The sequence below is a fragment of the Corvus hawaiiensis genome, chromosome 6 (assembly GCF_020740725.1).
Source record: "Corvus hawaiiensis isolate bCorHaw1 chromosome 6, bCorHaw1.pri.cur, whole genome shotgun sequence".
Lineage (NCBI taxonomy): Eukaryota > Metazoa > Chordata > Aves > Passeriformes > Corvidae > Corvus > Corvus hawaiiensis.
The window spans coordinates 16,971,188-16,998,856 of NC_063218.1; the positions used below are offsets into that span (position 1 = coordinate 16,971,188).

The following is a 27,669-nucleotide window of genomic DNA, read 5'->3' on the forward strand; positions in this document are numbered from 1 at the left end:
TGGGTTTTAATTTGTGCTTTGATCTATCCAAAGGCAATCCATCAGATGCTTACTTTCATGGGGTTTACTCCCTTTTTTCAGTTTGTAAGTAGTATTCACTGTGCAGCTATATTCATTTCTCAAGGACTAAAATCACCTTTTCCTCTACCACAAAATGTAGACGTTTTGTCCATCAGTAGTTGAAGCTTGATAGTGTGTAAAGCAAGGCTGATGCTCTTTGCCCATTCAGTCATCCTAAGGGCTGTAATCTTACGAGACCTGAATGCACTCAACTAACACTTGCATTTAATAATTAAAGAGGCAGTATTCATTTCTAGAGGACTGCAAATAAAGATATATTAGGCAGGTCTTGTGTAACATAATGGCCAACTGCCAGTACATTGTATTAGAGAAGATATTATGCCACTGCTATTCCTAAAGAGGTACATTGATCCAGAATGCAGTATTGCAACTACTGTTGTGACTCATAATAAACTATTACTTTCTGTTGTGGTACAAGTTTTGCTTGTAAAATAAATGAAGAGTACGCTTTGAAATAATGAAATTATGAAAGCAAGCTAAATAAGAAAGAATGAGGAATATAGATCAATAAAAATAATTGCTGTTTTAACCAGGACGTGAAATAATATTATTTTTCTCTAATCAGTTACCTTATAAAGCTGTGTTCATAGCATTCAATACTAAATTGTATTTTTTTTCATTGTTTACCTTTCAATAGATTTTTATGGGGTAGTACAGGACATCAATTTGGTGAAGGAGAGAAAAGTGAAAAGATAGATAAACCAACACGTTTGGCAGTGACTAAGCACAGAAAATCTTTTTCAAAGAGCTGAGAGGATGCTTTGTGAATGATGCTGTCCATACCTGACTGCTATCATCTCCATGCATAACTTTGCAGTAAAAGTTATGTTTGTAATTTGTGATTGTGAAAAGTATCTCAGACTCTCAATGGATTTTAAAGGAAAAAATTGAGAATTTTGGCTAAATCTGCCAATCCGTCTTATCAAATGCATCACTTCAGGGATGTATTAGTCCTGCAGAAGGTGCTGCCTCTTTGCATGATGTAATCGCTTTTCTTGGAGTTCTCTGTGTGTCACACCACTAATATTCTTACTTCCAGCTCTTCGTGTGCATGCGAAGTGGAGTCATGGGGGTTTTCCTGTTTTCTCCTGCATAAGCATTGCAGTTAAAGCATTTTTTTCTTTATGTAAATGTTGAAATGTTAAAATGGGATGAATGTAAAACTGTTGAGTAATATTCTCTTTTATGGTATAAAAAGAAATCCTGCCGTAGTGTTTTTGTGAGTTGATATGAACATGTTCCATGAAGGATAAGCAGCCATTCTATTACTCATTTTCAGAAGGAAAATTTGATGTACATAGCAAAGTGATTTTGTTTTTCTCCAAGCCTTCATGCCATCTATGTCCTGATAGAGTCCATGTATTAGTTCATGTCCATTACACTGCATTGTGAAGAATTTATGTGGAAATGACAAAGGAAAGAACTGAAGAAGTCATAACAGGCTCATTTACATAGGATGTATGGTATTATAAATGGCATTTAATGGATGAGTTCATATAGCCTCTCCTGTAACATTTAAGAAAAGCCTGAAGAGAATAAACTGAATACTTTATTCACAAAAGTTTAACTGTAGGTGTGTCTTGGAAAAGAAAGGTTTCTGTGAGATGACTTCTTGGTTAAATTTTCTTTGTTCAAGGCTCTTGGTAGGTTTTCTATTTGAGATTGAATTGAAACACTGAATCTGCAACATAGGATGTTAGTATGATGAGTAGAAACTAGATTCTGGGCAAGTGCCATTATAGGAAACTTGAGTGGGAGGTTATACCTTTTCGGTTTAGGAACATTTTGTCATGGTTAAAACCTTCTGTCACACTTTGCAATGTGCAATGTGATTGTGATTCCAGATGTTAATCACTTTAAGTAGTGAATTCTACATCTTGCAAAGATAGTCCCTGTTTCACACTTGGCCTTTTTAGTATAAACAAGCTTCAGAACAAGGCTAAACAAATGAAAGCGAGTAGCCAGGATCTATTTTGGTGATATATAAATTTTCCAGGCTTCATGATTTCTATTTCAAAATAAATACTCTTTGCTGCTTGTGGTATTTGGATGGATTTCTTTCTTGATATTTAAGTGTCATGCTATAACAGCAGGTCTGGGAAGAGCAAGGGTATTTTTTGTGTGAAAGATACAGTAAAATATTAAATGAGAACTTGCTGCAGCTCTGTCTGAGCATTTGAAGGGAGCTACAACAGAGTGAATTGTAATACTGAAAGTAGGATATGCTTGTATTTGGCTGTGGGTACTGACCTCAGACCAAAGAAGGCAAAGTGCAGATAAGACTGAGATGAGAGAGAAGAGCTGGTGACAAAACCAACAGGGAACCTCCAAATAAACTGGCTACATAGGATCTGTAAAGCCTCAAGCAGACTCTTAAGATCTACTCATTACCCTCAGTTTCTCACAACCCACTTTGTATCTTTATCAGTTGTAGTTGAAATTACTGTGTGTTTTAGAATTATCATGTGAATATAGAGATCTGAACCTGTTAGGACATCCTGGATTAGGACAAGGGTTCAGATAAATTAGTTCTAATATGAAAATGCTTGAGTAAAATTTGAAGGAAAGTAGGAAAAAACTTTTTAGTACACACAGTCTTTAAATGATTTTTAGTTGTCTGCAAAATGAAAGTTTACAAAATGTGTTTTAACAGAAGGAGCCAGAAATGAGTCAGATGACAGCTAATTGTGACAATACTAAAGAAGTATTTAGGGGTTCATGGGTTAGAGTATTAGCATGAGTGCAATGGCCCTGAAAGATGCCTGATTGGCCATTGCTTTGTATATGTGTGTGTTTTCTTCAGAGAACTAATTGGTGCAATATATTATGAGGTATCTTTTTCCTAAAAGGAAAAATAAACAACTTGAACAATAGCACTTCAAAGAAAAATTTTAGAAATACTTTGAAATTTTTTTTTCTTCCTTTTTTGCCACTTTATACAAAGTCCAGGGTAGGAAGCACTCAGTATTCAATCTGTTGAATTTTAATACAGATGGCACAGAAACTCATAAGAATCATACCACAGTATAGTTCCTTCTTATAAATAAATTGATGTAAAAAAAGCTTTAATAATATATTTTCATATGTGCTTTATTGTTTAGTACTGGAGGCTTAAAATCCAACAGCACACTTCCTATATGAAATTACTTACGGCCTGGCTGGCAGCCAGAGTCCTTGCTTTAAATAATAGAAAATACAGGCCCTTTTTAATACTAAATTGCATACTTGCTTTTCCAAAGGAAGGGATTAGGTGATCTCCTTTATGGCAGTGAATTGCACCTTTTCTTTACAAACTGTTCTGGAGAGACAAGAACGCAGTTTCACTATTAGTCCCTGGAAGGCTAACAAGTGCCAGGCTGCAGTGATGTGCATTTACAGAAATGGCTGTCAGACAATAAAAGGGTTACTCGTGACTATTGCTTATTTTTGGTACCCTTGCTAGTATTTTTCTTATCATGCACTCCATGTACTTCTTGCTTAGACTTCCCTTTTAAATTTCTTCAGAATTTAAGCTTTAAAATAAGATACACAAAATCTTTAGTGAATGTTCAGCTGTGCAGGCTGGACTTCGAGTTGTTTCATCAGCCAGTAAAAAGGAAAGCAAACTCTACTGCCAGACACTGTTTCAGATCTTCAGGGCAATTCCTTGTTCATAAAGACATGAATTGCTAATTATGTCCTGTGCTGCTTTTCCTTTGTTTCTGTCAGTTAAGGGAACTATGATGCACACTTTCAGACAAACTTCCTCTTCCTATTGATCTGTGTACTAGGAATTTCTGGTGCTTTCTGGTTTGCTGATTTATCTTGTCACATTTAAAAATATGTATTTTATGTGAGGGATCTCTTCTCATTAAAACTTTTAGAAAACCTGGGATATTGAGAGTGAAGGTTTTGTCTATTTCTTAACTTGTAATGATGAGGACAAGCTTTTGTGGTGCAGTTCAACTTGTACAGGATTCAGTACTTTCTTTTGGAGTATCTGCCATTGTTGATCATTATGGATACGGTGATGGAATTAGACAATTTCTCATTTGATCCAGTATGGAATATTTTACTACCTTTATTTTTTAATCAGGCCTAATCAGTCTGAGATTTGGTAATTTGTAATTATAAAATAACTAGATATATGCTGAGGCTTAGATGACAAGAAGGAGTTTAGTTTAAAATATTCATGGTCTTGATTTAAAAAAAAAAAAGTCATGACTAAATATGCTGGCAGTAATTGACTATCCAAAGCACAGTTCCCATTAGATATTCTCTAGTCATAGAAGCTTTTTTAATTCCAGTACTTTGAAAAGGGTATTATTTGCCAATGAGATTCTAATCTGACTTGGAAATTATCCATTTTATGAGAATTATCCTTAGTATGCTTTGGGAATGTTTTTTATGCAACGGACTTTTCTGCCACAGGGCACTTTAACTCAGCCTTCTTGATGAGGCACATTTTACATTCAATGCAGTTTAATGGTGTATTTGTGATAGTGTATGTCACGATCGCTGTGTGTATTTTAGTTCTCTTTTTTTGTTCTCTTGTTAGCTGTAAAATAATCCTCTAATTGCACTCTGTGGAAAGACATAGCTAATACTAACACTGAAGCCAATGCAGCAACCTGAAGACTACAGTGTATGATACCGTCACAAACCTTTTTTGGGTTGTACATTGCCAGAAAAGAGGTGTCAAGTTTAATAGAGAGTATTCATAGTAGCAACCCAAAAAAGTGTCAGGTACAGTTACCAAAGTTTAGTGTGTTTTTTATATAGACTTTCAGACCGGTATAAAAGCTTTCATAAGAAAATTAATCTGGCATTTGAAAAAAAATCTCCAAAATGGTGAATGTAAATTAAATCTTGAGTTTGGGGTAAAGCCTCTTATGAAAAGGGTTGCAATTAAATGTTTTATGCAATGTATATGGCCTTCATTCTTTCTGTGGTGGTAACTTCTTTTTATTACTTCTACAGGTTCTGTCCATGCTACATCAATAGCAGCTTCCAGAGTGGAGCAAGCATTGTCTGAGGTTGCTTCTTCTCTGCAAAGCAGTGCCCCTAAACAAGGTCCCTTGCATCCTTGGATGACTCTGGCTCAAATATGGCTTCATGCAGGTATTGTGATAGTAAAATTTATTTTTCTATACCCTCTCCTTTCTTGCTAGCTTATGGACTTGCCAAAATCTGTTTGTTTCATTCAGAATCTGTAACCACTTATCAGATTATATTTTTTCCATGTGTATGTCACTGAAACAAGCCAAGAGATAAAAAGCACACTGGAGTCGCTTTGTGTGTAAGATCATTTATGAAAGATAAGGCAGTAGTTTTAGAATGTAGCTGTTACCAGTGGAGTCACGTCTTCTGTAGAACAAATGCAGCACTCTCTCCCTGATCCCTGAAGAATTTAGTTGCTGAAGTACCTAGAGTATCTTAGTACTTGGAAATCTAGGTGTCCTTGCAGAATCACAGAATATTCTGATTGGGAAGACACCCACAAGGATCATAAAGTCCAACTCTTAGGTGAATGATCCATAAGGGGGTGGAACCTGGGACCTTGGCATTACTAGCACCGTTCTGCAACCAAGTGAGCTAATCCGAGATCACTGATTCCATTGAATGGAAAAAGATGTTAGTAAGATTCTTGAATAGAGTTCCTGCAACTACAGAAGTTTATAATAGAAAATAAATAACTCTGCATATGCAGGGAAAGAAACAGTAGTAGTACTATTGAGCAACCTGTCCCTTGCAGCTGTGATAATGAGCTTGAATTCAGTTCTTTTCCTTCTGGTTTCATTAATGTAAAAGACTCGGGATTGTTTGTCTAAATGTGGAGTCATCTTGACTGGATTTAGTATTGTTATGATGCTTCAAGCCTCAAGCTAAATGCAATATCACAAGTGGCTGTTACATAACATTTTAACCAGAAAATGGTGATCCAGTGTTTTTTTACACAGCTTAAAATGTGTAACATGCAATTGTTTTTATTGGTAGCTGGATCAGAAAGATGTAATTCAGAAATCAGCCAGCAATTGTTATGTTTTGTTCTGCTTTTAGAGCATTTTTCAGTGACATAATTTTATTTTTCTTTAGTGTTTATATTCAACAAAACAGTGCTTTATTTCATAGCATTTTAATTTACCTATTTACATTTACAGTTTTATGGTGTGAAAGTCATTGCAGGGCAATGGCTCCCAGCTATTAGTGGTTTAGAGGAAAAGCCCAGAAGATTAGAAAGAAAGAGCAATTACAGTGATTAATAATAGTGATCTCATTTGGGCTACTCAAAAGCAACACAGATTAGAATAGGGCAAGGTCCAACAGGGTGTAGTGCTCTGCATTGTGGCATCATTGATTTTAAATATTTATAAACTGTCACAGATGACCATCTACAGTAACTCTTAGCATCTATAATGCTGGTAATTTCTCAGCCTTCTGTGGCAGCTTGTTCCACTATTTATTTGCTGTTTGGTGGGGGTGTTCTAAAAATTTTTTTGGGTCATGTGCTGTTGCTGATTATTCAATTCATGCAAGTGACTGCTACTGTTTGGCCACAAATGAGGAGTCTGGACACTCTTTGCTGATTCCTTTTTACTTCACAACTTTGTCAGATTTACATGCATATTGGTGGTCTGCTGCTACAATCTGCTGCACAGGCCACTGTCCACTCTTAAAAATATCTTTAAAATATTCTGACATGGGCAGAACTCATGGGCTTGCCACTGTAGGGAGAAAATTCATGCAGCCAAAGCTCAGCTGGAGTTGAAGCTGCCAGAAATATGGGGGACAATAAAGAGTTTTTTCATGTATTAACGGCAGTAAGCAGTATAAAAATAACATCAGCCCATTACAGGATGAGGCAGAGGTGTTTAACACATTCTTTGCCTCTGTCTTCAACATGGATGATGGACCAAGGGGGTCTCAGGGCTCTGAGCTGAAGGACCATGACTGGGAGAATTATCAACTCCCAGTCAACCCTGAAATTGTGCAGGACCTACTGCTCCAGCTGGATCCCTGCAAATCTATGGGGCCTGATGGGATTCACCCAAGAATCCTCAAAGAGCTGGCTGATGTCATCACACCACCTCTTTTGATGATTTTTGAGTGGTCTTGGGAATCTGGAGTGGTCCCACCTGACTGGAAGCTGGTAAACGTTGTCCTGATTTTCAAGAAGGGCAAGAAGGAGGGCCCTGAGAACTACAGGCCTGTCAGTCTCACTTCAGTGCCTGGTAAAGTTATGGACAAGATTACTCAGGGAGATATTGAAAAACACCTGAAAGACAATGCAGTCCTGGTCACAGCCAGCATGGCTCCATGAAAGGAAAATTCTGCTTATCAAAACTGATTTCCTTTTATGACAAGGTAACCCACCCAGTTGATCAAGGGAAACCAGTAGATGTAATTGTTTTGGATTTCATAAAGCTTTCAATACCGTCTCTCACAGCATCCTCCTGGACAAAATGTCCAGCCCCCCACCTGGATAAACACATCATGGGATGGGTGAACAACTGGCTCATGGGTCAGGCACAAAGGGTTACAGTGAATGGGGTGACATCAGACTGGGGACCTGTCACTAGTGGGGTTCTACAGGGGTCTATGCTTGGCCCTGTGTTCTTCAACATCTTCATAAATGACCTGGACACAGGTCTGGAAGGGATACTGAGCAAGTTTGCAGATGATACAAAACCGCGAGAAGCTGTTGACTTCCTCGAAGGCAGGGAGGCTCTGCAGAGAGACCTTGACAAATCAGAGGACTGGGAAATCACCAACCATAAGAAATTCAACAGGGGAAAGTACTGGATTCTGCACCTGGAATGGGGCAATCTTGGATGTATGGACGGACTGGGGAAGGGGAGGCTGGAAAGCAGTGCTGTGGAAAGGGACCTGGGGGTCCTCTCAAGTTGAACATGAATCATCAGTGCCCTGGCAGCCAGGAGGGCCAAATGTGTCCTGGCGGGCATCAGGCACAGCATCGCCAGCCAGGCAAGGGAGGGGATTGTCCCACTCTGCTCTGCACTGGGGTGACCTCACCTTGAATAATGTGTGCAGTTTTGGGTGCCACAATATAAAAAAAAAAATATTAAGCTAGTAGATAGCATGTAGAGGAGGGCAATGAAGATGGTGAAGTGCTTTGAGGGGAAGCTGTATGAGGAGCAGCTGAGGTCATTTGATCAGTTCAGCCTGGAGAAGAGAAGACTGAGGGGAGACCCCATTGCAGTCTACAACTTGCTCTGAGGGGAAGAGGGGTAAAAAGTGTGACTGGATCTGCAATTTCATGTTAGGTTTTTCATGTGGATGAGACTTTTTCCATCAAATAACATTTCAGTATTTTCTAAAAATAAACTGCATTAATCAATACATCTACATAGACATATTATTTATATTTGGTAGAATGTGTTCTGTGAAATCACCAAGTCAACTGAGGAGCAAAATAATGCTCCTCCGGTAGAAAAAGGTCTGTTCTCTCACCAATATGAGCTGGTCTTACAGGAAGAAAAGAATTTACTCCTGCAACCATGTAAAAATAGCTTAATAAAATAAAAATGGAGAAGGACCTTTAAACTACTAAACCTTTAAACTCAAAGTCCATGTTTTGTTAGTCATTGTTATAAATTGATATTTATGAAAATAATTATGAATATTCATAGCAGGTATCATCTGTAAATTATAATGTATACACTCTACTATACTGAATTTGACTAGTTAGAGATACTTTTAAAGCTGTTGGCTGCAATTTTTTCATAAGCAAGCTCCTTTAAAGGCACTCAAATATCAGTCTGATTCAGATTTTTAGGCATAATCCGAAATCCACTGCTGTAGTGTGAGTTCCTGATGTGAGAGCCTTTAAACCAAGATGGGTGGCCTGTATCATACAGTGAGAAGCATGTCTCCAGCAGTGACAGATCACTTTGCTGTTTTGATGCAGCAGCTTGATTTAAACCTTAATCTACAAAACTCTTGTACAGTGTGACACAAGAGAATGCAGTCATACAATTACTTTGAGAATCTATTTTTATTTGGTCTGTAAAGGAAAAGATTACCCAACCCAGAATTTTAATAGCTTTTTCTTGCATTTAGTATCTCTTTGTTCCTCTCTTCTCCCACTCTTTCAGCAAGAGATTAGGATGAACCAGCAAGGTAGTGAAATAGCAATGTTGAAGAGTGTTAGAGTATCATAAGAGCTACTGAAGGCAAATACTTCTATTGTTAGTTGTTAATTACTCACTGAATGAAACTTTTTTCCCCTATAGTCAATCTGATTTACATAAGTGTGTGTCAGGCTACTCAACTGAATTAAAGAGTACTGGAATACTTACATGCTCGTGTCTTAAAAATAAAACTAAAATGAAAAAATCCAAGACTTAGGATAAAAATAGCAAACTATAAAGAGTATTCTGGGGTTTAAAACAGCCATTTAGAAATTGTAACTCCTCATACACTTTGAAAACCAACTTTCCTGAAAGAATAATTAATTTAAAATAATTTAGGTAATAATTTGTCTTTTAAGACGCAAAATTTTTTTAGGAAAATAGCCTTTATTTAAAGTGAAATTATTTGCAAATACAGCACATGTGACAACACCTAGTCATGGTATGATGAAGCAAGAATCATTAATTGGTCCTGACGTTTCTTCCACAGCTGAAGTCTACATAGGAATTGGGAAGCCTGCTGAGGCCACAGCATGTACCCAGGAAGCAGCTAATCTCTTTCCGATGTCACATTATGTTCTCTACATGAGAGGTCAGGTGGCTGAACTTCGTGGAAATATTGATGAAGCCAAACGCTGGTATGAGGAGGCCTTATCTATTAGTCCTACCCATGTGAAAAGCATGCAGAGGCTGGTAAGTCTTGAGCCCATGTTCATAAGCAGCATCATCTCAACTGGGGAAGTCTTGGCTTGGTGTACATAACCCATAGCTTGTGAGTTTGGGATCTATATTCTTATTACAAAATGCTTTGGAAACAGTCTTTCCTGGCATTTATTCAGTCTTCTGTGTGTTGGGACATAAAAAGGATTTGCCAGCCATAAGACTATTTCAATCCTAACAGAGACTATAGAAGAAGTCATTTGCATCTGCCTAATATTCAGTGCCATTGGGAAATGAAGGTGGCTTATGGTAAGAGAAGAGTTGGATACTGTAGTTGGATACAGTATAGGAAAGACCAGTCACTTTGGTGTTCCAAAGTAAAAGTTGAATTTGTAAAATCATAGAATATTCTAAGTTGGAAGGGACTTACAAGGATCATCAAGTTCAACTCCTGGCCCTGCACAGGACACCCCTAAGAGTCACACCGTGTGTCCGAGAGCATTGTCCAGATACTTCTTGAGCTCTGTCAGGCTTGGTGCTGTGACCACTTCCCTGGGGAGCCTATTCCAGTGCCTAACCACCCTCTGGGTTTTCCTAATATCCAACCTAAACCTCCCCTGACACAACTTCAGGCCATTCCCTCAGTCCTGTCACTGGTCACCAGAGAGAAGAGAGCAGTGCCTGCCCCTCCTCTTCCCCTCACAGGAAGTTGTAACTGCAGTGGGGTCTCCCCTCAGTCTCCTCTTCTCCAGGCTGAACAGACCAAGTGCCCTCAGCTGCTCCTCATACGGCTTCCCCTCAAAGCACTTCACCATCCTCATGGTCCTCCTTTGGACGCCTTCCAATACCTTTATATCTTTCTTACATTGTGGTTCCCAAAACCACACACAGGACTCGAGGCTACATCAGTGCAGAGTAGAGCTGTTTTCTTCATTCTGCGTGTTTATTGGTTACCTTTGTGCTATGTGATTTCTTGGGTTTTTGAAAGGTAGAGAATCAGTCTTGCCCTCGAATGAATGTGTAGCTTTAAGTACAAAGGTACCTTCCCCAGTATAAACGTATGCTTATTTATATACTTCATGGATACATACATGTATATGCTGTGTGCTTGCTATGTTAGGAAATTTACTTTCTTTTAATCCAATTTTCTTCCAGATAGAGCAGAATAGAACAGCTGAAATCAGCTTCATACCCCATCTTTTTATTTGGAAGTAGAAGCTGGTTTCTGCCTAGGTACTTATGAATTATTCAGAGAAATTTCTTGTGCATCCCTGAGGGAAACATATGAGACAAAAGATCAGATAGGAAGGCAGCACAGGGAAATTTTTTTGTTTCACCTTTTCAGCATTTCAGGATATTTGAGCCTGCTGACAAATGCCAAAAGGTTCCTTTTTCTGAAGAAGCAGGCAGTCAATCTAAAGCAGGGCAACTCAGTGAAAACGAAAGCTCATGTTTTGCTGGGTATCTTTTTGCCCCTCCTCTGAATGCACCTTTGAATAAATAGTCTGTAAACACACAGTACTTTTCAGAATGACTGAGAAATTAGTTGTCTAAGAGGCACGTGAGATGAAAATTACTGGGCTTCTAATCCAGGTTTCCTTTTTATGGGATTTTCTGTTCGAGTCCTAGCTTGAAGGTAACTGTTCATTTCATTGGATTGGACAGTCCTTTTAAAGGATTTTTATAATTTAAAAATTTTTTATAAGAGCTTTTTCTACTGTTCTAGACTTTTCTGCACTTTTCTGCACTAGGATGTTGTTTTCAGTAGATTCTGAGAGATTTATGCTGCTTAAATACAAATATTCAAGACGTATGCTATAAAAATACTTGTCTATGTAATTTCATGTAGGAGAAAGTACAGGATTCTGTATACTTCTTGACCTTTTGACTATTGCAAAAAGTATTTTAATGAGGAAGCTTGCAGTGTTTACTCTTGCCTGTGTGTATAGATGAATATCTGTACATCCCAACGCTTTGTTTGCATATATTTACCTAGTTATTATAAAGAGAGATGATCTCAGTGGCAGGGGAGCTATAGCAACAGCAATGTGGAGGTATCGGCCTCTGTGACAACAGCTCAAACATTAGCTTCTAATATTTGTAGTCACAATTCTAAGCTGACAATTGGTTTATGAATGAAAGTTCTGTGTAAAAACCCCTTATTTTCTGATTAATTTGATATTTTAAAATTATTTGATATGGCTTTCTAGTAATGCTTAGAAAGTATTATAAAATGTAACTATTTTCACATAAAAGTTACCTTAGAGCTTATGTTTATTTAATAAGTTTTGGTGAATTTCTTTTTGAGGGGCAAATACTGAGTATAGATCATAATAACTTTATGTATAAAATGAAACAAAAAGCAAGTAAGATTTAAGGATGGCATGAGTTCTAGCATGTAGCATGTGTATCCAGGCCTGCTTCTCCAAGTGAAATTACTTGAAATAGTTGAACCTGAAATTAGTTTGGAAGAACTTTTCTTTGTTTTTATTAAAATTTTAGAATGAGTGACATCTGACACTCAGTAAAATTTCCTGATCCTAATGGTTTGGAAATCTGAGTCTTTGATTGGAGAGAGTCTTTGTAGTTGTCCAGAGGGGAAAAAAAAAGCTAAATAAAATGTTTGTTTCAATTTGTATGAACAACAATAGCATAGTGGGCATAGGAGTTTTCTCCTTTTATAATCCATCCTTTTAATGATGTTACATTGCACTGGTAAGGAGGATGAAAAGCTAAACTTTGAAAAATTTACTATTTTTCATATAACATTTCATACAATATTTTGGCCATAAGTCTCTCTAAGTACCTGTTCCTGATTATGATCTACTGTGGTGAAGTGCTAATTAAATTAATTAAGTGCTAATTAATTAAATTTAAATTAACCTTGTTAATTTAAATTACTGAAGAAATGTGTGAATAAAGACCAGAAAAGTTAGCTTTGTGGCTTCAGAAGTGTTGTACTTCTTCCTCTGAGTTACAGCATGTGCTGCGCTTTGGAGTTTCTGCAAAAAGACTCTTGCATTTGTCTCTTGTGCAGACTCCACATTCTGTTAGTGTGACCATGAAGACTCTGCAGGAGTCTAATGTATTATCTGAATGAAGTTACTTTTTATTGGCTGGCATCATTATTTTTGCAAAATTACAGTTTTTTTAAAGAAACAATTTCTTACTCATTTTGCTTCTGTCTTGAAGGTCTTCACTCATTTACTCCTTTTTCAAGAGATTTACTAAAATGAAAAAGGGGAGGTCTTGATGATGGTGTGAAAATTGAAGCATTTAAGGGTGATGAAAGAGGTCTGTTTGCCAACAAAACGATAATCATAAATGGGAAGGTTTGGGGGAAAGGTTTTTACCTTATTAATGAAATGCCTAAGACAACATAACAGCAAATGCTGGGGACTTGATCCACAAGTAAATGACAAATGGTTTAGCTGTATTCTGCTTAACTAAAGTTGGGAAATGGAACTTCTTGGGTCATACTATTGCATTACCTAAGATGGGAGCTATTCCAACAGAGAGCTAGCTGCAGGGGCAGCATGTTTGAGTTTGTGCTCACTGCTATTTCTGCCCCTTCTAAGAGGTTTATTAATACCTTTAATTAATAAAACCTCCCTTCTTGGGGGGTTTATTAATTAAATCAGCCAAGCAATAGAACTAGTTTTTTTCAAAGAGAAATGCTGTTAAAATTCTCTGCAGTTCCTTGTGGAACTAAATTATTCCCCATACAGTTAATGTTTCCATCCATCCATTCATTCACTTTACTTTGTTGAGCAATGCTCATTTTAAGCTCTGCCTTGTTCTCAGGTGCTGTTTTTTACTGTTTGTCACTAACTGAAATTTTCTCTAAGCCAGAGGTTATACCAGCTTGCTATTTGGCTAGCTCTGACTGTTCACAAGGTGTCCAGAGGGAAGCAATAACATGTCAGTATTAATTAGGTGTACTTTACAGAATGCAGCAGCAATGTTTTTGAACAAATGCGGTGTCCTTTCTTCCTTTTAAGGTTTGTATAGTGCATTCAGAAAAAACAATGTGAACTTGTGTTCTAAAGGTTTCAAATGCTTTGGTTTTTTTCCTGAATTTCAAATATTTTTTTTCTCACACCTAATGAAATTTAAATTTTTCTTTAATTACTTAGTTTTAAAATGATGATTCACACTTCAATGTCATATACCTATGGTTATCACCTGCCTGATTTTGGCCAAAATGGATTTATTTGAACAACTTTCTCCATTCTCCCTACCCTTTATCACCACCTCCAGATTTCTGCATTACTGCTGCCTTCCTGCTTTTGTCATTGTTTTCCTCCCCTGTGAAAAAAAGAATAAACATTCTTTTATCTCCTGCAGTCAGAGTGCTGTTGTGGAAAGTAGCCCTTACTGCTGACGTCTGAAAAGTCCTGAAACAGGCCATCATTCTCTAATGCCTGAAATGGCAATGAATATTTCAATCTATTGTCCAGGAAACAAATCTGTGTATTCTCTCTCAGGCTGAAAATTTCCTATGTAAATTTAGCTTTGAAATTAAATAGGTATCCAGCATTCGTATGTTGGTATAATCCCAGAAGACTGTAGTATTTTCTGAATATTACGTAATTCATCATAGCACTTGCCATTTAATACTATTAGTAGCTTAGGTTCTAAGAGCAGAAAACTAAAACAGAAAGGGAGAAATTACTTAAGCAATTTACTCATGTAGAAATTAGTTTTCAGAAAGCAGTATCTTAGAGAGTTACATTCCCTACTTCACACTTTAGATACCTGTTAGTTTCCTATTATTATGCATAGCTGAACCAGATCTCTTAAGGCTCAGATTAACTATGTGTGCTTTATCTCTCAGTTATAAATACACTGTTATTTATTTCTTACTATACTGACTCTTATTTTATTTTTTTGACCCAAAGACACTGCCAGAAAGAAGTCTGGCAGTATGTATGGGTGGGTAGTGTGTGCTTACGAGCCTGTCACAGATGTTGAGTTGACTGAAAGAAAGGAAAAACAGAGAAGACTTAGAAACATGAATTCAGACCCTGTTTGAAGGGATCATGGGAGTTAAGGAAGATAAAGTGTAAATACAGTCACCCAACTAACTTTTTTCTTTCTGTGAGTCAGTGTTCTCATCTGGAGAGCACTGAGTAACTCATTTGATTTTCATCCTCAGGCCCCTGCACAGTAAAATTGTTGGTTTAGGCTGCATAGGTTTGTCCTAAGCACATTACGCTGGTTCTCATGGGTGGTTTGGGTTGTAACTGATGACCACAGAGCTAAATGCTGATGCCAAATCTCAGTGCTCATTTGACTCACTCTAAATGCATCCTTACACACATGGTGGTTGAAGAAGAATGGAGAAATAAAGGTCATTGGTTTTGTTATATCTGTTAGTAAAGTGTTCTGGGTTTGCCCTTCAGAAACTTCAAGATCATTTCACAAAAGGCAGAGAAAGCAAAATATATGTTTGGCCAAAATCTCACTGCTCCTTACAGTGGCATTTCACTGTGACTTGGCCACGTCTAAATGTTCCAAATGATTGTATTCTGTACTGTGAAAAAACAATTCTGCTTGCATTTTAACCTGGAAACCATTGAGTTCAAGTAACTCAAGGACCATTTCAATACATTTTAAATGCTTTGTCTGCTGTGAGGCACTCCCAGGCTATATTCTTTTCTGTCATGAAAATATTATTTCCCCTTTTAGCCTTACAAGAGAAAGCCATCAGTGCTCGGTGCAGTAAAAAAGTGCATAAAATCAACTTGCATGGTCATTAGGTTTTGAAATACAATAAAGTGGAGATCAAGGTGAAAAATTAGGGAAGTTTTTTTCCCTGTTTGTTTCAAAGTTACCTTCTTTTATTTGTAATGTTGAGATCAAGTACAGCAGTTAACCACTTCATACTGACTTGGAGAAAGATTAGTAGAATTTCTTATTGCCTAAATGCTTTACCTGAATTTTACAGTACTCTTTTAAAGCAGATCTATATTTGTTCAGTATTTGACAACAATAACTGCTACAAATTTGAGTTTAAACTAGAACCTAGTTGCTCTTTTGGAAACAGAAAGTGACTGTAGGAATTTGCAGCACTAATTTTGTTTATAGCTTGAAGCGGTGAACTCCCATTTACTCAGGCAAGACTGTTGATTCCATGAGAACTGTTGTTCTGTAAGTGGAATGATGGGGCTGATGGTATAATACTGCTTCATAACAGACTTTCTTTTCACATTACTCTGTATTTACTCCAAATGGCTTAAAGCAGCTGTGACAGGAGCAGATCTTTCAACAAGAAAATACTTCCATTCTTGGATGCTTTTCACCCTGTAAGAGCGAGCTCTCTAAGGTCTCTTCAATTCGTTGGTGCTGTCCTCAGCCGTGAGCCATTACAAAAGGAATTCTGCAGCTCACTTAAATGGTTGTTTGGTTTAGACAATCTGAGTACCTGAAGATGAAAAGGTAATCTGATTTTGTGCAGCATGCACAATGGCTGCATTGAATGGAACTGGGCTTATATGGAGAAACTCAGCTGTTGAGGTGTACTATTTATTGAGAATCTAGTAGCAATGGTTAAGGCAGCTTTCTGAATACAGAGAGAAACTGTTTCAAATAGAAATCCTAGGAATGTTAATTTAAAAGTAGACAAAAAAAAACAAAACCGAAACACTTAAAGGTTCAGAAAGCTGGGGTGGTTTTTTTTTTAAACTTTGGGGGTGTTTGGGGTTTTTTGTTTTGTTTGATTGTTGGGGTTTTTTAACATAAGGATTTTTGCCTGTAATCTCAGCTTTAAATTTCTGTTTTCATGTTACCTGTGTGATAGATTTTTCCACAGTTTATCTATTCAGGCACAGCTTGCCAGAAACCATTTTATCCCTTCTATTTGTTCCCATTTAAAAAAATGGAAAATTAATTAGTGGCAGATGCTGGCAGAAGGAAGGGATGCTTTGGCTAGAGTTACTGCTCTTTATTTGGCAGGGCACGAATCATTCCACTGTTTTTATTGTATTGTGTGGAACTGAAAAAAGTCCATCCATCAGATAATTCATGACAATTCACTGTTGAAGCAGGTCAGTCTGCAACGTGCAGTAGTACTCCAATGGAGTTCCTTCTCTTTGCTTGGAAGACTTTAAGAATCTTTGTTTCCAGCTTTTGAAATACAAGTAGTGTTCATCTCAAGCTTTGATTTACGTTTTATAGGATAAAGTCTTTGAATTTGGTACTGTTATCTGCACTGAGGCTTCCATAGACAGAGATGTGTCTAATATTATTTAAAGAAAATAAAATATTTATGACTCTTCACTGTTGTTTACATAGAAAGTATCTCTTTCGTAGTACTAAGCAGAGATGATGAACAGCCAGCAAGATTGTAAAAGCATCTGATCACAGCATAATGAAAAATTTCCTTTTTCAGGCTTTTTTTTTCTTTGTAGGTTTTAGAAAGGGTAATTCCTATTAAAAGTCTTTCCAGAGTCTTTCTATCTTCTTATGCCTTTTACCCTCTAAAGGGCCAACTACATTAAGGCCATTGACAGATGGGTTTTGTTGACATCCCTTTTCCTCTGTGCCTTTTTCTGGGTAACTGGCCACCTAAAATAGGATGTAGGGGAAAAAACATACAGATTTATACTAATCAAAAAAATATTAACAAGGATGACTAATTTAATGAAGGAAAATGTCAGTAGTCTTAGCAGTCTTAGTAATTCTTAGTCTTAAGCAGTCTTAGTTGTTCTTGATATTTAAGTTCTCCTTATTTTCAAAAAAAAAAAGAACAAAAAGGAAAAGAGAGAAGGCATGGACAAAATGGAAAATGTGTGCTCTTCCCTGCTATCTTCTGTAGTCTCTTACATCCCTTTTCATGGATACTTGCTGGTCCTTTTTTGCATGGATCTCAAAAGTTCTATTTTTATTTTGCTCTGTGTAATTGCCTTTCAATATGAGAATTGCTTTGCAAAACACTTTTAAAATTAGGTCAATCTGCTGAAGTATGCACTGAGCTAATTATGATTATTTTGCTTCCCTGACCATTTTTGCGCTCGTTGAATTTATTAAAGTATTTCTTTATAGATGGAGCTGAGAACTTACACAGCAATAAAAGCTACGTAGCACCTGGTATGCTTTTGCTTGTCGGTAACATCTGGCATCTAATCACTTATAATTGAATTTCATATAATTAATAAAGAAATATTTTTAAGGATTGGGGGCTAAATATAAAGAATCTGAAAAAGGCTTTGAGAGAGCAGCCATCCTCAACTTTAAATGAACAGAAGAGATTTTATTTTCCTTCTCTTGTGAAGGGTTCTGTTGTAGAATTCTGTAGGTGAGAACTCTTAACTACAGGACACTTGAAGTCTGCAGTCCTGTGGACATGTTGTCTCTTCTTTTCTTTTCTTTTCTTTTCTTTTCTTTTCTTTTCTTTTCTTTTCTTTTCTTTTCTTTTCTTTTCTTTTCTTTTCTTTTCTTTTCTTTTCTTTTCTTTTCTTTTCTTTTCTTTTCTTTTCTTTTCTTTTCTTTTCTTTTCTTTTCTTTTCTTTTCTTTTCTTTTCTTTTCTTTTCTTTTCTTTTCTTTTCTTTTCTTGCCTAACTTTGCAAACTGGTGAAATATAACTAAGTGCTACCATCAACAGCAATCTGAATGAGATAAACCATTCCATGTGGCTTAGTTGAGGTGGTGAGTAAATGTGTGTGAGAAACTTGCAGCACCATCAGCAGGTGTCTGCGTCCTGACTCTTTGTCAGTCTGTCTTAGAATAACATTATTATAAAATGGTGCATGAGTTATCAGTGCATGTATTTTGCTATAAATCTTATGCAGTTTTCAGATGCATTTCTAATGCACTGGTGAAATTATCTTTTGCTTTTTGCTTTTGTATTTGTCACAAGGGAGCTTTACTTGCTTTGGCAGAAGCTATTTCCTGAAAAAAACAGACTGCTCTTGAGAGGACCAGAAGTTACCTTATAATTTGGGGTTTTTTCTGACTAGGAACTTAAACAACTTGTTCTTGAAAATTATGCTTTATTTTATCCTTATCAAGCAGAAAGTAGCCTACCTTAATGCAAAACTAGAGATCTGGAAGCAACGGTCCCCCAGGAAATCATTTTAATGCTCGCTTTTGCAGGGTTATGTCAAGCAGCTGTATTCCCCAGATAAGTTGTCTGCTCTGGTTCCGAGTTTTTCTGCAAATCCCCAGTCTGGAGCAGTCTTCCTATGTCTCTCTCTCCCTCTTCAGCTCATCTCATTTAAATTTTATTTGAAGACCTCTTTTCCATTGCTGAGGCTTAGTGTCTCTGCTAGCCAGTTTTATACTTAGCAGTAATTCCCCTGCTCATGAGTCTACAGTTTAAAGATGAGTTGCACCTTGCACTTTGGAAGAATTCAACCAACTTACTATGTGTGAATAGCATAATATATTTTCTCCAAGATTAGATTTCTTTAAACATAGACTGTATTTTCTGGTAGCAAACTTGTGTTAGATGGAGTTAGAGAATTGGCTTTTAAGGTTAGTGATGGGCTATTTTTTATGTCAAGTTATTTTTTTTTTAATCTAGATGAACAAATTAAGAGAAAGCAATTATTTCAGTGAGCTTTGTGGGGAAATCTGAAGTGCGTTTTGTACATCTCTGAAAACTATGTTCATTTTGAAGGTCTGATGGTTATTATTCCATAATTATTCCTATTAGAGTATATTCTTTTCAACAAGTAGCAACAAATGGCATGAAGAAAATTACGCAGTGATACTACTCAGAAAGCTGCCATCTCTTGATTTTTCAGTAGGGGAGAGGAGACATGCTATCTGACCACTTTGTGTACTTCATCTCACTGGAAAAGGCCAGTGTTTTCTCTAAATAAAACTGACTGCAGACTTAGAGTTGTTAATGCTTTTAATGCTACTTCTGTAATGGTAAACAACCTGGTTAAGCTGATATGGGTGGAAAAATACATCATCAGTGAGACTAAGTAATGATAAACTTGAAAACAGAAAGCTGTTTTGGGCTTTCCTCACTTTTCAGTCAGCAGTACAGTGTTGATCTGCACCTTTTAAAATTTGATACTAATATGTGTGGACTTACAGAGAGCCAAGAAGTAAGAGCTTTCTAGTTTCAACAGTTAATCATTACTTTAATCTGTATGTTTTGTTAAAACACTAGCTTTGCAAACAACTCTTAGCATTTGAAAAAAAATACCATTAGTTATAGTTATTATATTTTTAGCCATTAATATTTAAGCATTGGAAGAATAAAAAGTAACTGGCTAAGTTGAGCATCTGCAAGTGTTACGGCAACTAAGAGCTAGTATGTCAAAGAGTAAGACAATAACTTAAATCTTTTTTACTCTTTCTCTGAATCAAAAATTTGGATGTTTTTAAAAGGTTATAGTATTTTTTTCATAATAATTTTGAGTGCTGAACATGTTAAGTTTCAAGTATGTTTGGCCCTGAAGCATGAATTCCCAGTTAAAAACTGGGGAAACTGAAGCATAGGTGCTGTGACATACCTAGCTTTAAATACAGTACAAGCCTCCTGATTTCTCATTCTGAGCATCACATTCATGGGACTGACATTTAATTCCTGTGATTATTCTTTCCAGTGCCTCTGCACTGTGAAGAAAATAATTTTCCCCATAGTCATCTCCAATGTCAACCTCGTTAGGGCAGCAGTATCAGTATTCCCGCTGCCTGCTGAAAGGAGCCTGTGGAGTGTCTTTTGTGGGTGTTGACTTGCAAATTATTGGCAGACTTTAGGAGGACTTTCCCTTATGATATTTAAATTTAGTTCTGTCACTGATGGACCTCCTATTAAAAAGTAGATTATTAAATCAGTTCTATAATTTATCAGTGAAAATTATGTCTTGGGTAGTTATTGCCTTTGCATGCAGTTTAAGTGAAGGGATCTGTGGCATCTCCTTGATAGCCATTAAGCTCAGCCATGTAAAATGAGGCCCTTGTATCACTCACTTTCAATACTCTTAAATAATATATCACTTCACTTACCTACGTCTCTCTTTCTCCCAGTTCCTCTCCTTTATGGAAAATTTGTCAATATTGCCTTGGATTTGCTCAATGAATATATTATTTCCCAAGTCACTGCAGCTGAGATGCCTGTGAAGGAGATGTCTGTTTGGACAGCAGATTGGTTCAGAAGTACCTGAGGCATCAGTGCATTGTTTCTGTGATTACTTTTTGATCTGGTTTTCAGAGCTCAGTTAAACATTGCACTGTTTTATAGTAACATACTTTTGTAAATGATAAAGGTAAATTATTTCCATAAATCTTTGGTTCTTATCTTACATTTTTACTTGGTAGTAAGATAAAATTCAAGAGAAGTTAACTTCAAACCAGAACTAAATATGAAGTACGTGGGTATAGAAATCTAAAGGAGAAAGGATTGCTGCTTTTATTATACAATGAGAGGTTAGTTTTTCTTAGATGTTCTGTTCAGGTCTATGCTTTGGTGCATCTTCCTACAAATGAGAATCCTACCTGGGTTTGAACAAAAAAGAATTAAATCTTGATGTATGTCCTTGGGGAAATTGAAGACTATTATAGTCCCTAACTTGAATTGGTGAGCACAAATGTAACTCTGGAATGTTTATTTGTGTGTAACCAGAGTCAGGTTTGGAGAACTAATGTCATAAATCTTCTTTCGTTGTTATGTTGTTTGTGTGCTTATGTAATTACCATTTTATGCAATAAATACTGTTTTCAGTAAGACTTTTCAGGTCAGCTTTTCCCTGAAGAGGGATAATACCCTCTGGGAAAGATCAGTTTGGTAAGAAATGGCAAGCCATAACTTTGTGCTCCTCTTCTGTGATTAGTGGGAGGTAAACAGAAGAGGGCTGTATAATACTTTGAAGTATGTCACAATGGTTCTAAGTATATATTACTGTCCAGATGTTGAGGCTGAATGTAGTTTTGTACTAAGATGCACTTATCAGAGTCTTGAGAAACTGAGTAAACTTTTTGCATCACACTGCATTACAGCTTCTTTCTGCTAATCTCTGATGTGTATTTTATACGTGTGTGGCTTTTACACACTAATCTGAGAAATCCTGTGTTGTGTTAGATGCTGGTGTGATGCTTCAAGGAAGCTGGCTTTCAAGAAATAGCCCTTAAATTAGATTTGAAGTTGATTTTAGGAACAGCTTTTCTTTCTTTCTTAAGAGCTGGTATAGAACTGAAGGAAAAAGAAACATCAGCAAAACACTGAGTTAAAATGGAGTGCTCATGTTCAAGAGCTACGTATCTGTACATAAAGCATTTGACCTGGAAGAAATATTCAGTCTTTTAGTACTGCTCAGATGAACAAAGCAAAGCAATTCATTAGCAAAGCACTTACTTGGCAGAAATATGAAAACATGAACATTGTTCACACTGTTAAAAGCTAAGCCCTGCAAGGAGACACTACCCAAAACCACTTGAGCAGCATGCTTTAGTAGGCCCATTAGGATGCAGACATTTGATTCTTTCAGTTTTTCTTTCTGAATACTTTGATGAAAAATCCTGAGGTTTTTAAATGCTTTCCTGTTATTCCAGGAACTAAACATTGTAAGTGAATTTACAAATGCTTCTTTTATGGATGTATCTGAAATTAACATGAAATTAACCCCATTTTTTTCTGGGTTCTAATTAGTTAGTCTTTAATCAGTGATGCTGGTGAAATGATTCATTGCAACTCAGTGTATTCAATCTTCCTCAGCCACTACTAATACTCTGGTTATATCTTACACATTGAACTTACTATTTAAGACCAATATCCTTAGGAAATCAGGCCTATGAAATCATTATTTAATACATTTGTTTCATCTGATCAGAAGAGGGAATGATGAAAAAAAAAAAAAGAGGCTTGTGCAAATATTACAAAAATAGAGGCAGGAGGAAAGACTACCAAGGCTTTTTCATTATTTCAGTTTTTATTAGGTATCAGCAAACGCACAAGAGTGAGTGTTTGTAAATTCTCCGCTGCAGTGATGTAAGACACAGTCATTAGAAAACCAAACCAGGCTTCACTGAAGTCACTGCTGTTAAAAGTTGACTTTTTAAAGTTATTCCAGAACATAACATAATGTATTGTGCTACATTAGCTTAGTTAGCTGTATTACTGGATAGCATAATATGTTTAGGGAAAATAGTGAATTGTGAGTGATACAGAGACCTTATCCATAAAGGGCTATAGAAATAACAAAAAAATCATGTGGATTCAACATTTCTTCTGTACAATATACAGTATGAAAATGGCTTCAGAGCTCTAAATCTACATGGACAAAGATCGTGTTAGGTAGCACTTTGGAAGAATACTTGCTGTCTATCAGAACTGATCTGACCTACTAAATGAAAGGATTTTGCCTTGGCTTCTCAATTAAAATGACCCTGATGGTAAGTGGGGTTTGCTACCTTAAAATAAATATTTTAAAATAAAGACATCATTTTCAAAGTACATTCTCTCATTGAAAGCCAAATCCCCCTATTTTCTAAATGGGTGCAATAATAAATTAAGGCAGATATTGTCACGTGTTTACAAATGACAAATGTTCAAAAGATGAGCAAGTGAACCTCTATCAGCTGCACAGCCATTTCAATTTCCATTTTTCCATGGTCCTTGTTACAGTTTGTCCTGACAGGTGACAATGGCTTCTTTGGGATTCTGTCTGGTTTTTAATTTATGACCATTTGAAAAAGTGGTAGCCACAATAGCATTGGAACAGATGGTATTGTGAGGGTCACGGACCCAAAGATTTATCAGAGGGCTATGAAATGCTATGACACAAATGCAGTCTGTGATGATACTTTGTCATATTAATTGAATGCCTAGCCACAAGTTGGTAGGTTACAGTTGGCAGAAATAACTGGTTTTGATATAAAGTATAAAACTGTATGAAATGCTGTCAGATCTATTAAAGTAATTGACATGTCAAACTTAATTTCCTTTAAAATTGTGATACGATAGTATGAGCAGCTGGTGATCTCTGGAAAATAAATGAGGTAGCTTTAGCTTGGCCATCCAAACTCACCTCATTTGCTGCAGAATCAAACCCTGTTATGAGTAAGTGTGGCCTTTCTGCCATGTGGATTACATTTGATTTAATGTAACATTTATATCTGAATATTTTTGTGACAATAAATCAATGGATGTTTAACACAATAGCTGGTAGGAAATGTTTGTATCTCACCTCAGACTCAGCAGCTCACTTAAGTTCCAGAATTCCCACCTTCCCCACCAAACCCATGCTGTTGCTGTAGCTCTTATTCCTTGAAAATTCCTTCCTTGAAAAGTGGAAGCTGCCACTTTGCATTTCAGCTCTTTACTCAGAGAGCATTAACTTCCCAGTTTGCTTAGTCTGATCAAATCCTAGCTTTGTGGGGGAGTGCCTTTTCTGTCATTCTTGTTCTTCCTGACAACTGTGCTCCAGTGAACTAGAAAAGTGACTCAAATGGACAGGGCTCTTACACTCTGGGAAGCAGGGCTCAAATTTATTCCAGCTGCCTGTCAGCTGACAATAGTAAAAAAAGGAGAGGACTGAGGGAGAAAAACAGCATTTGGAATTACACTTTCTCTGCAGATTCCAACCTTGTGCACTAATTTATTATACAGCTTGGAAAATGTATTTCAAGAGCCATAAACCAACTACAGAATATGATTTAACATGCAGTGTCAATCAGTGCAGTGGTGGATATCCACTTACAAAAAGTCCGTAACCGCAAGTCATATTTTGCCTCAATCTTCAACAGGAATGTGGTATTCATCATGGATGGCAAAAGTAAAATTAGCAGTGGAAATGAAAGTATAGAAATGATGGCAAGTACTTGCTGGTGGAAGAGTATGGAGGAGTTGACCAGAATTCTGGAAGAACTAGGTGATTAAATAACTGAGGCTTCACTAAATATTACTGAATTTGTTAACAGAAAATTTTAGAATAGTTCGTGCAGTACCTCTACTCAGTGAGAAGAGTTACAGGACAAAGGCAAAAGTGAGACTTGGAGACCCTTCAGTGAAAGAAATAAAATAACTTTCAGAAATACAAAGTCCAAGAGCAAGACTGAGTATAGAAGTGATTGGGGAGAACAAAGAGCTGGGGTAGTACTTGATCAGAGCTGCATCTCCATTGTGCATGAGTTGGCCTGGCACAACATGAGATATCATCTTGTCCCTGTTATCAGCATCATCATCTTGTCAACAGTGTAGTCTCACCTTTTCTAAGCCTACAGATTCTCCTTCCCTTGTGGAATGGTGGTGTTCATGCTCCACGGATTGCTTTATGTCCCCAAAACAGAGACTGCCATGCCCAGTGAAACCAGCTGAGGCCAGCCAACAGGACAAGTGAACCCTCAGTATGCACTAAGGCAGAGGTTTCACTCGGGGTTCCTCACAGGCTGGGGCTGTGATTCTCTTGTAATCCCAAGTAACATGGCTGGAAGGCAAACCCAGCCTGTGGCTTTGCATCAGTGTTGCCCTTGCACCTGGTGAGTGCCAAGGTGACTGTGGTGTGGCACTGGAAATCTCTGCAGAGTTTCCTGGGAGGAATAGGAAACTTTAATACTAATATATGATCCTTGTAAACATGAGAGGAATATGCATAATCCAAATAAGGCTAAGTGGCATTGGCACTGGAGCAAATAAAAACAAACTAGCTAGGGAAAAATTTGGGAAGATGATGTGAACAGGATTCCTAGCACTTACAGGCTGAACACTGTGGAACAAGAAATTGACAATGATCCACAAAAAGAACCAGTTGAGAGAAAATGTGACAGGCTTATATGGAATTTAATTATAAAACTTAGGTGATGCTTCAGTTATATTAATCTGCTTCCAGATCAGTACTAACAAAAGCTGATTTGTTGAGGTACATTGACATTATTCTTAGGTCTTTAATAATTTTTTCCCAAAAATACTGCTGTTTGGGTTTCTCTCTTTAGTTGTCAGAAGCTTTTTTCTGTAGTTTCCAGTATGTTCAACTTCATCCAATTTTGTGCAAGGTAATTCAGTGTAAAGGGAAGTGTTTGTTTTATTTTTCTGAAAGTGCTAGAAGCCCTTTCTTAGCCAATGGTTAAATTCTGGCTCTTCTGACCTGTGCCTGATGGTGCACAGATGGGAGGGTGTGGGCCCTCCCTTCACACTGAAAATAGCTGTCCCTTAAAGAAGAGTCTGCTGGCAGCTGTCCTGGCAGACTGGCAGGTTAGTAGCTACCTACAGCTTCTGCCTTGCTTTTCAGAATCCGGGGAGAGATGGGGGGGGATGCATTCCCTCTCCTGCCAGGAGGTTTTTGCACACTGCCATGAGGATGGCCCTTCCAGTGCAGTGTGCTGAGCATGAGCAGCAGATGGCAGTTCACATCTGCTTTGTGGGGGAGGAAGTGCTCTGTTTCCTGGGGATGCTATTGAAAAAAATATTTATTAATGCTGTATTAAAAATAACCTCTTTTTCTTAGAGGTTACTGCAGTGCCAGTGTAGTAAGTGCTGCTGCAGTGTCATAACTCTTTTGAAACAGTGACATTAGTCATAGTTATAAACATATGTATGTACGTATTTTTATATGCAGAAGTCTCTTTGGCTGAGGGCAAAAGGAGTAGAAATGTGAGTAATGTGCTTTAATCTATGAATTTCTGGGTTTTTTTTAGTTATGAAAAGATTGGTCATCTTTTATCTAATACTGCAGTTCTGACTTTTGAATATTTAATACAGCATTTTTCAGAATATTTTCGAGAAATGCACATGCATAAATGCACAAAGATACTTCAGAAGAATATCATTCACTTCTGATTCCTTTTCCATAGTCTCAAAAGTTCAGACAAGTAAGTGCTAGTTTCTGTAGTACTGAGTGTGTACAAGCATGGACTACAAGTGCTAGCTTTCAATACAGTGGCAATCTAGCTAAAGATATCCACAGTGCTTGATTTGAACTCTGACAGTTCTATAATTATAAATTTTACTCACAAAGCCTAGCACTGGATCTGCAACTCTAGTTTTCCTTTGATACACAAACTATTCCTCTGACTTCAGATTGATTTCTTCATTAAACCATTTGGTCAGTTTTTCTAATTACTATTTCCAGAAGACACATACAACTACTATGTTCTATGTGGTTGCATAGAAGAACTGTCATTAATGAAAAACAGCTTCTTAAAAAGTCACTGCTTGCTATTTCCAATTATTTATTTTTTAATTCTATCCATAATTGACTGATGGACAGAAAAACATTAATTTCTTGACATTATAGTAGTTTTGCATGGAGCACAAGCTTTCAAAACCAGGAACGTTCAGGTGTTCTAAACTGGAACCTACTCTTAGGCAGTGGAGTAAGGACCCTGAATTCCTGGTATCCTCAGTTCTTGTGGAAAATCCAGCTTTTGCTCAAATAATTGAATATTGACTCAGTGGGCTGACTTTGAGGATACTCATTTCAAAAACCTTGGTCTGAGATTTTCTGTTTATCCTGTTTGGCACTTGTATAATTTTTGGAGGATTTGGGTCTTTTTTCCCTCTTTTGGATATTGAAACTTTTATGTTACTCCTAGGTTTTGAATAATAGAAATACAGTTTTCTGTACTTCTGACCCTTTGACTCAATACTGGGAAAATAATGGCATCAATAACAAACAGTTCTTAGGAGTCTCTGTATGGAGTACAATGATCCAGTGGTAAACTTGGCCTTGCTTTAAAGCCAGGCAGTGTTGAAATACAGCTACAGATTAGACTGATTAAGTGGCAGGATTTCTGTAGGGAATGCATTGTGATGTGTTTATATCTATAAACTGTCTACAAAGGGGAAAGACAAAAATGTACCAAATTACAGAAATTACTATGGGCCCTTTCATAAACAGCACT

The 27,669-nt window shown here is 37.0% G+C and overlaps 1 protein-coding gene across 3 annotated transcripts in view; it reads left to right on the forward strand.

The window, feature by feature from the left end:
* TTC7B (tetratricopeptide repeat domain 7B) overlaps positions 1–27,669 on the forward strand; it is a 130,701-nt gene that overhangs the window by 94,196 nt on the left and 8,836 nt on the right. For all 3 annotated transcript variants that reach the window (XM_048306977.1, XM_048306979.1, XM_048306978.1), the window contains 2 exons: positions 5,041–5,181; positions 9,703–9,905. In XM_048306977.1, coding sequence (XP_048162934.1) covers positions 5,041–5,181; positions 9,703–9,905 — 344 coding nt within the window. The remainder of the gene's footprint in view (positions 1–5,040; positions 5,182–9,702; positions 9,906–27,669) is intronic.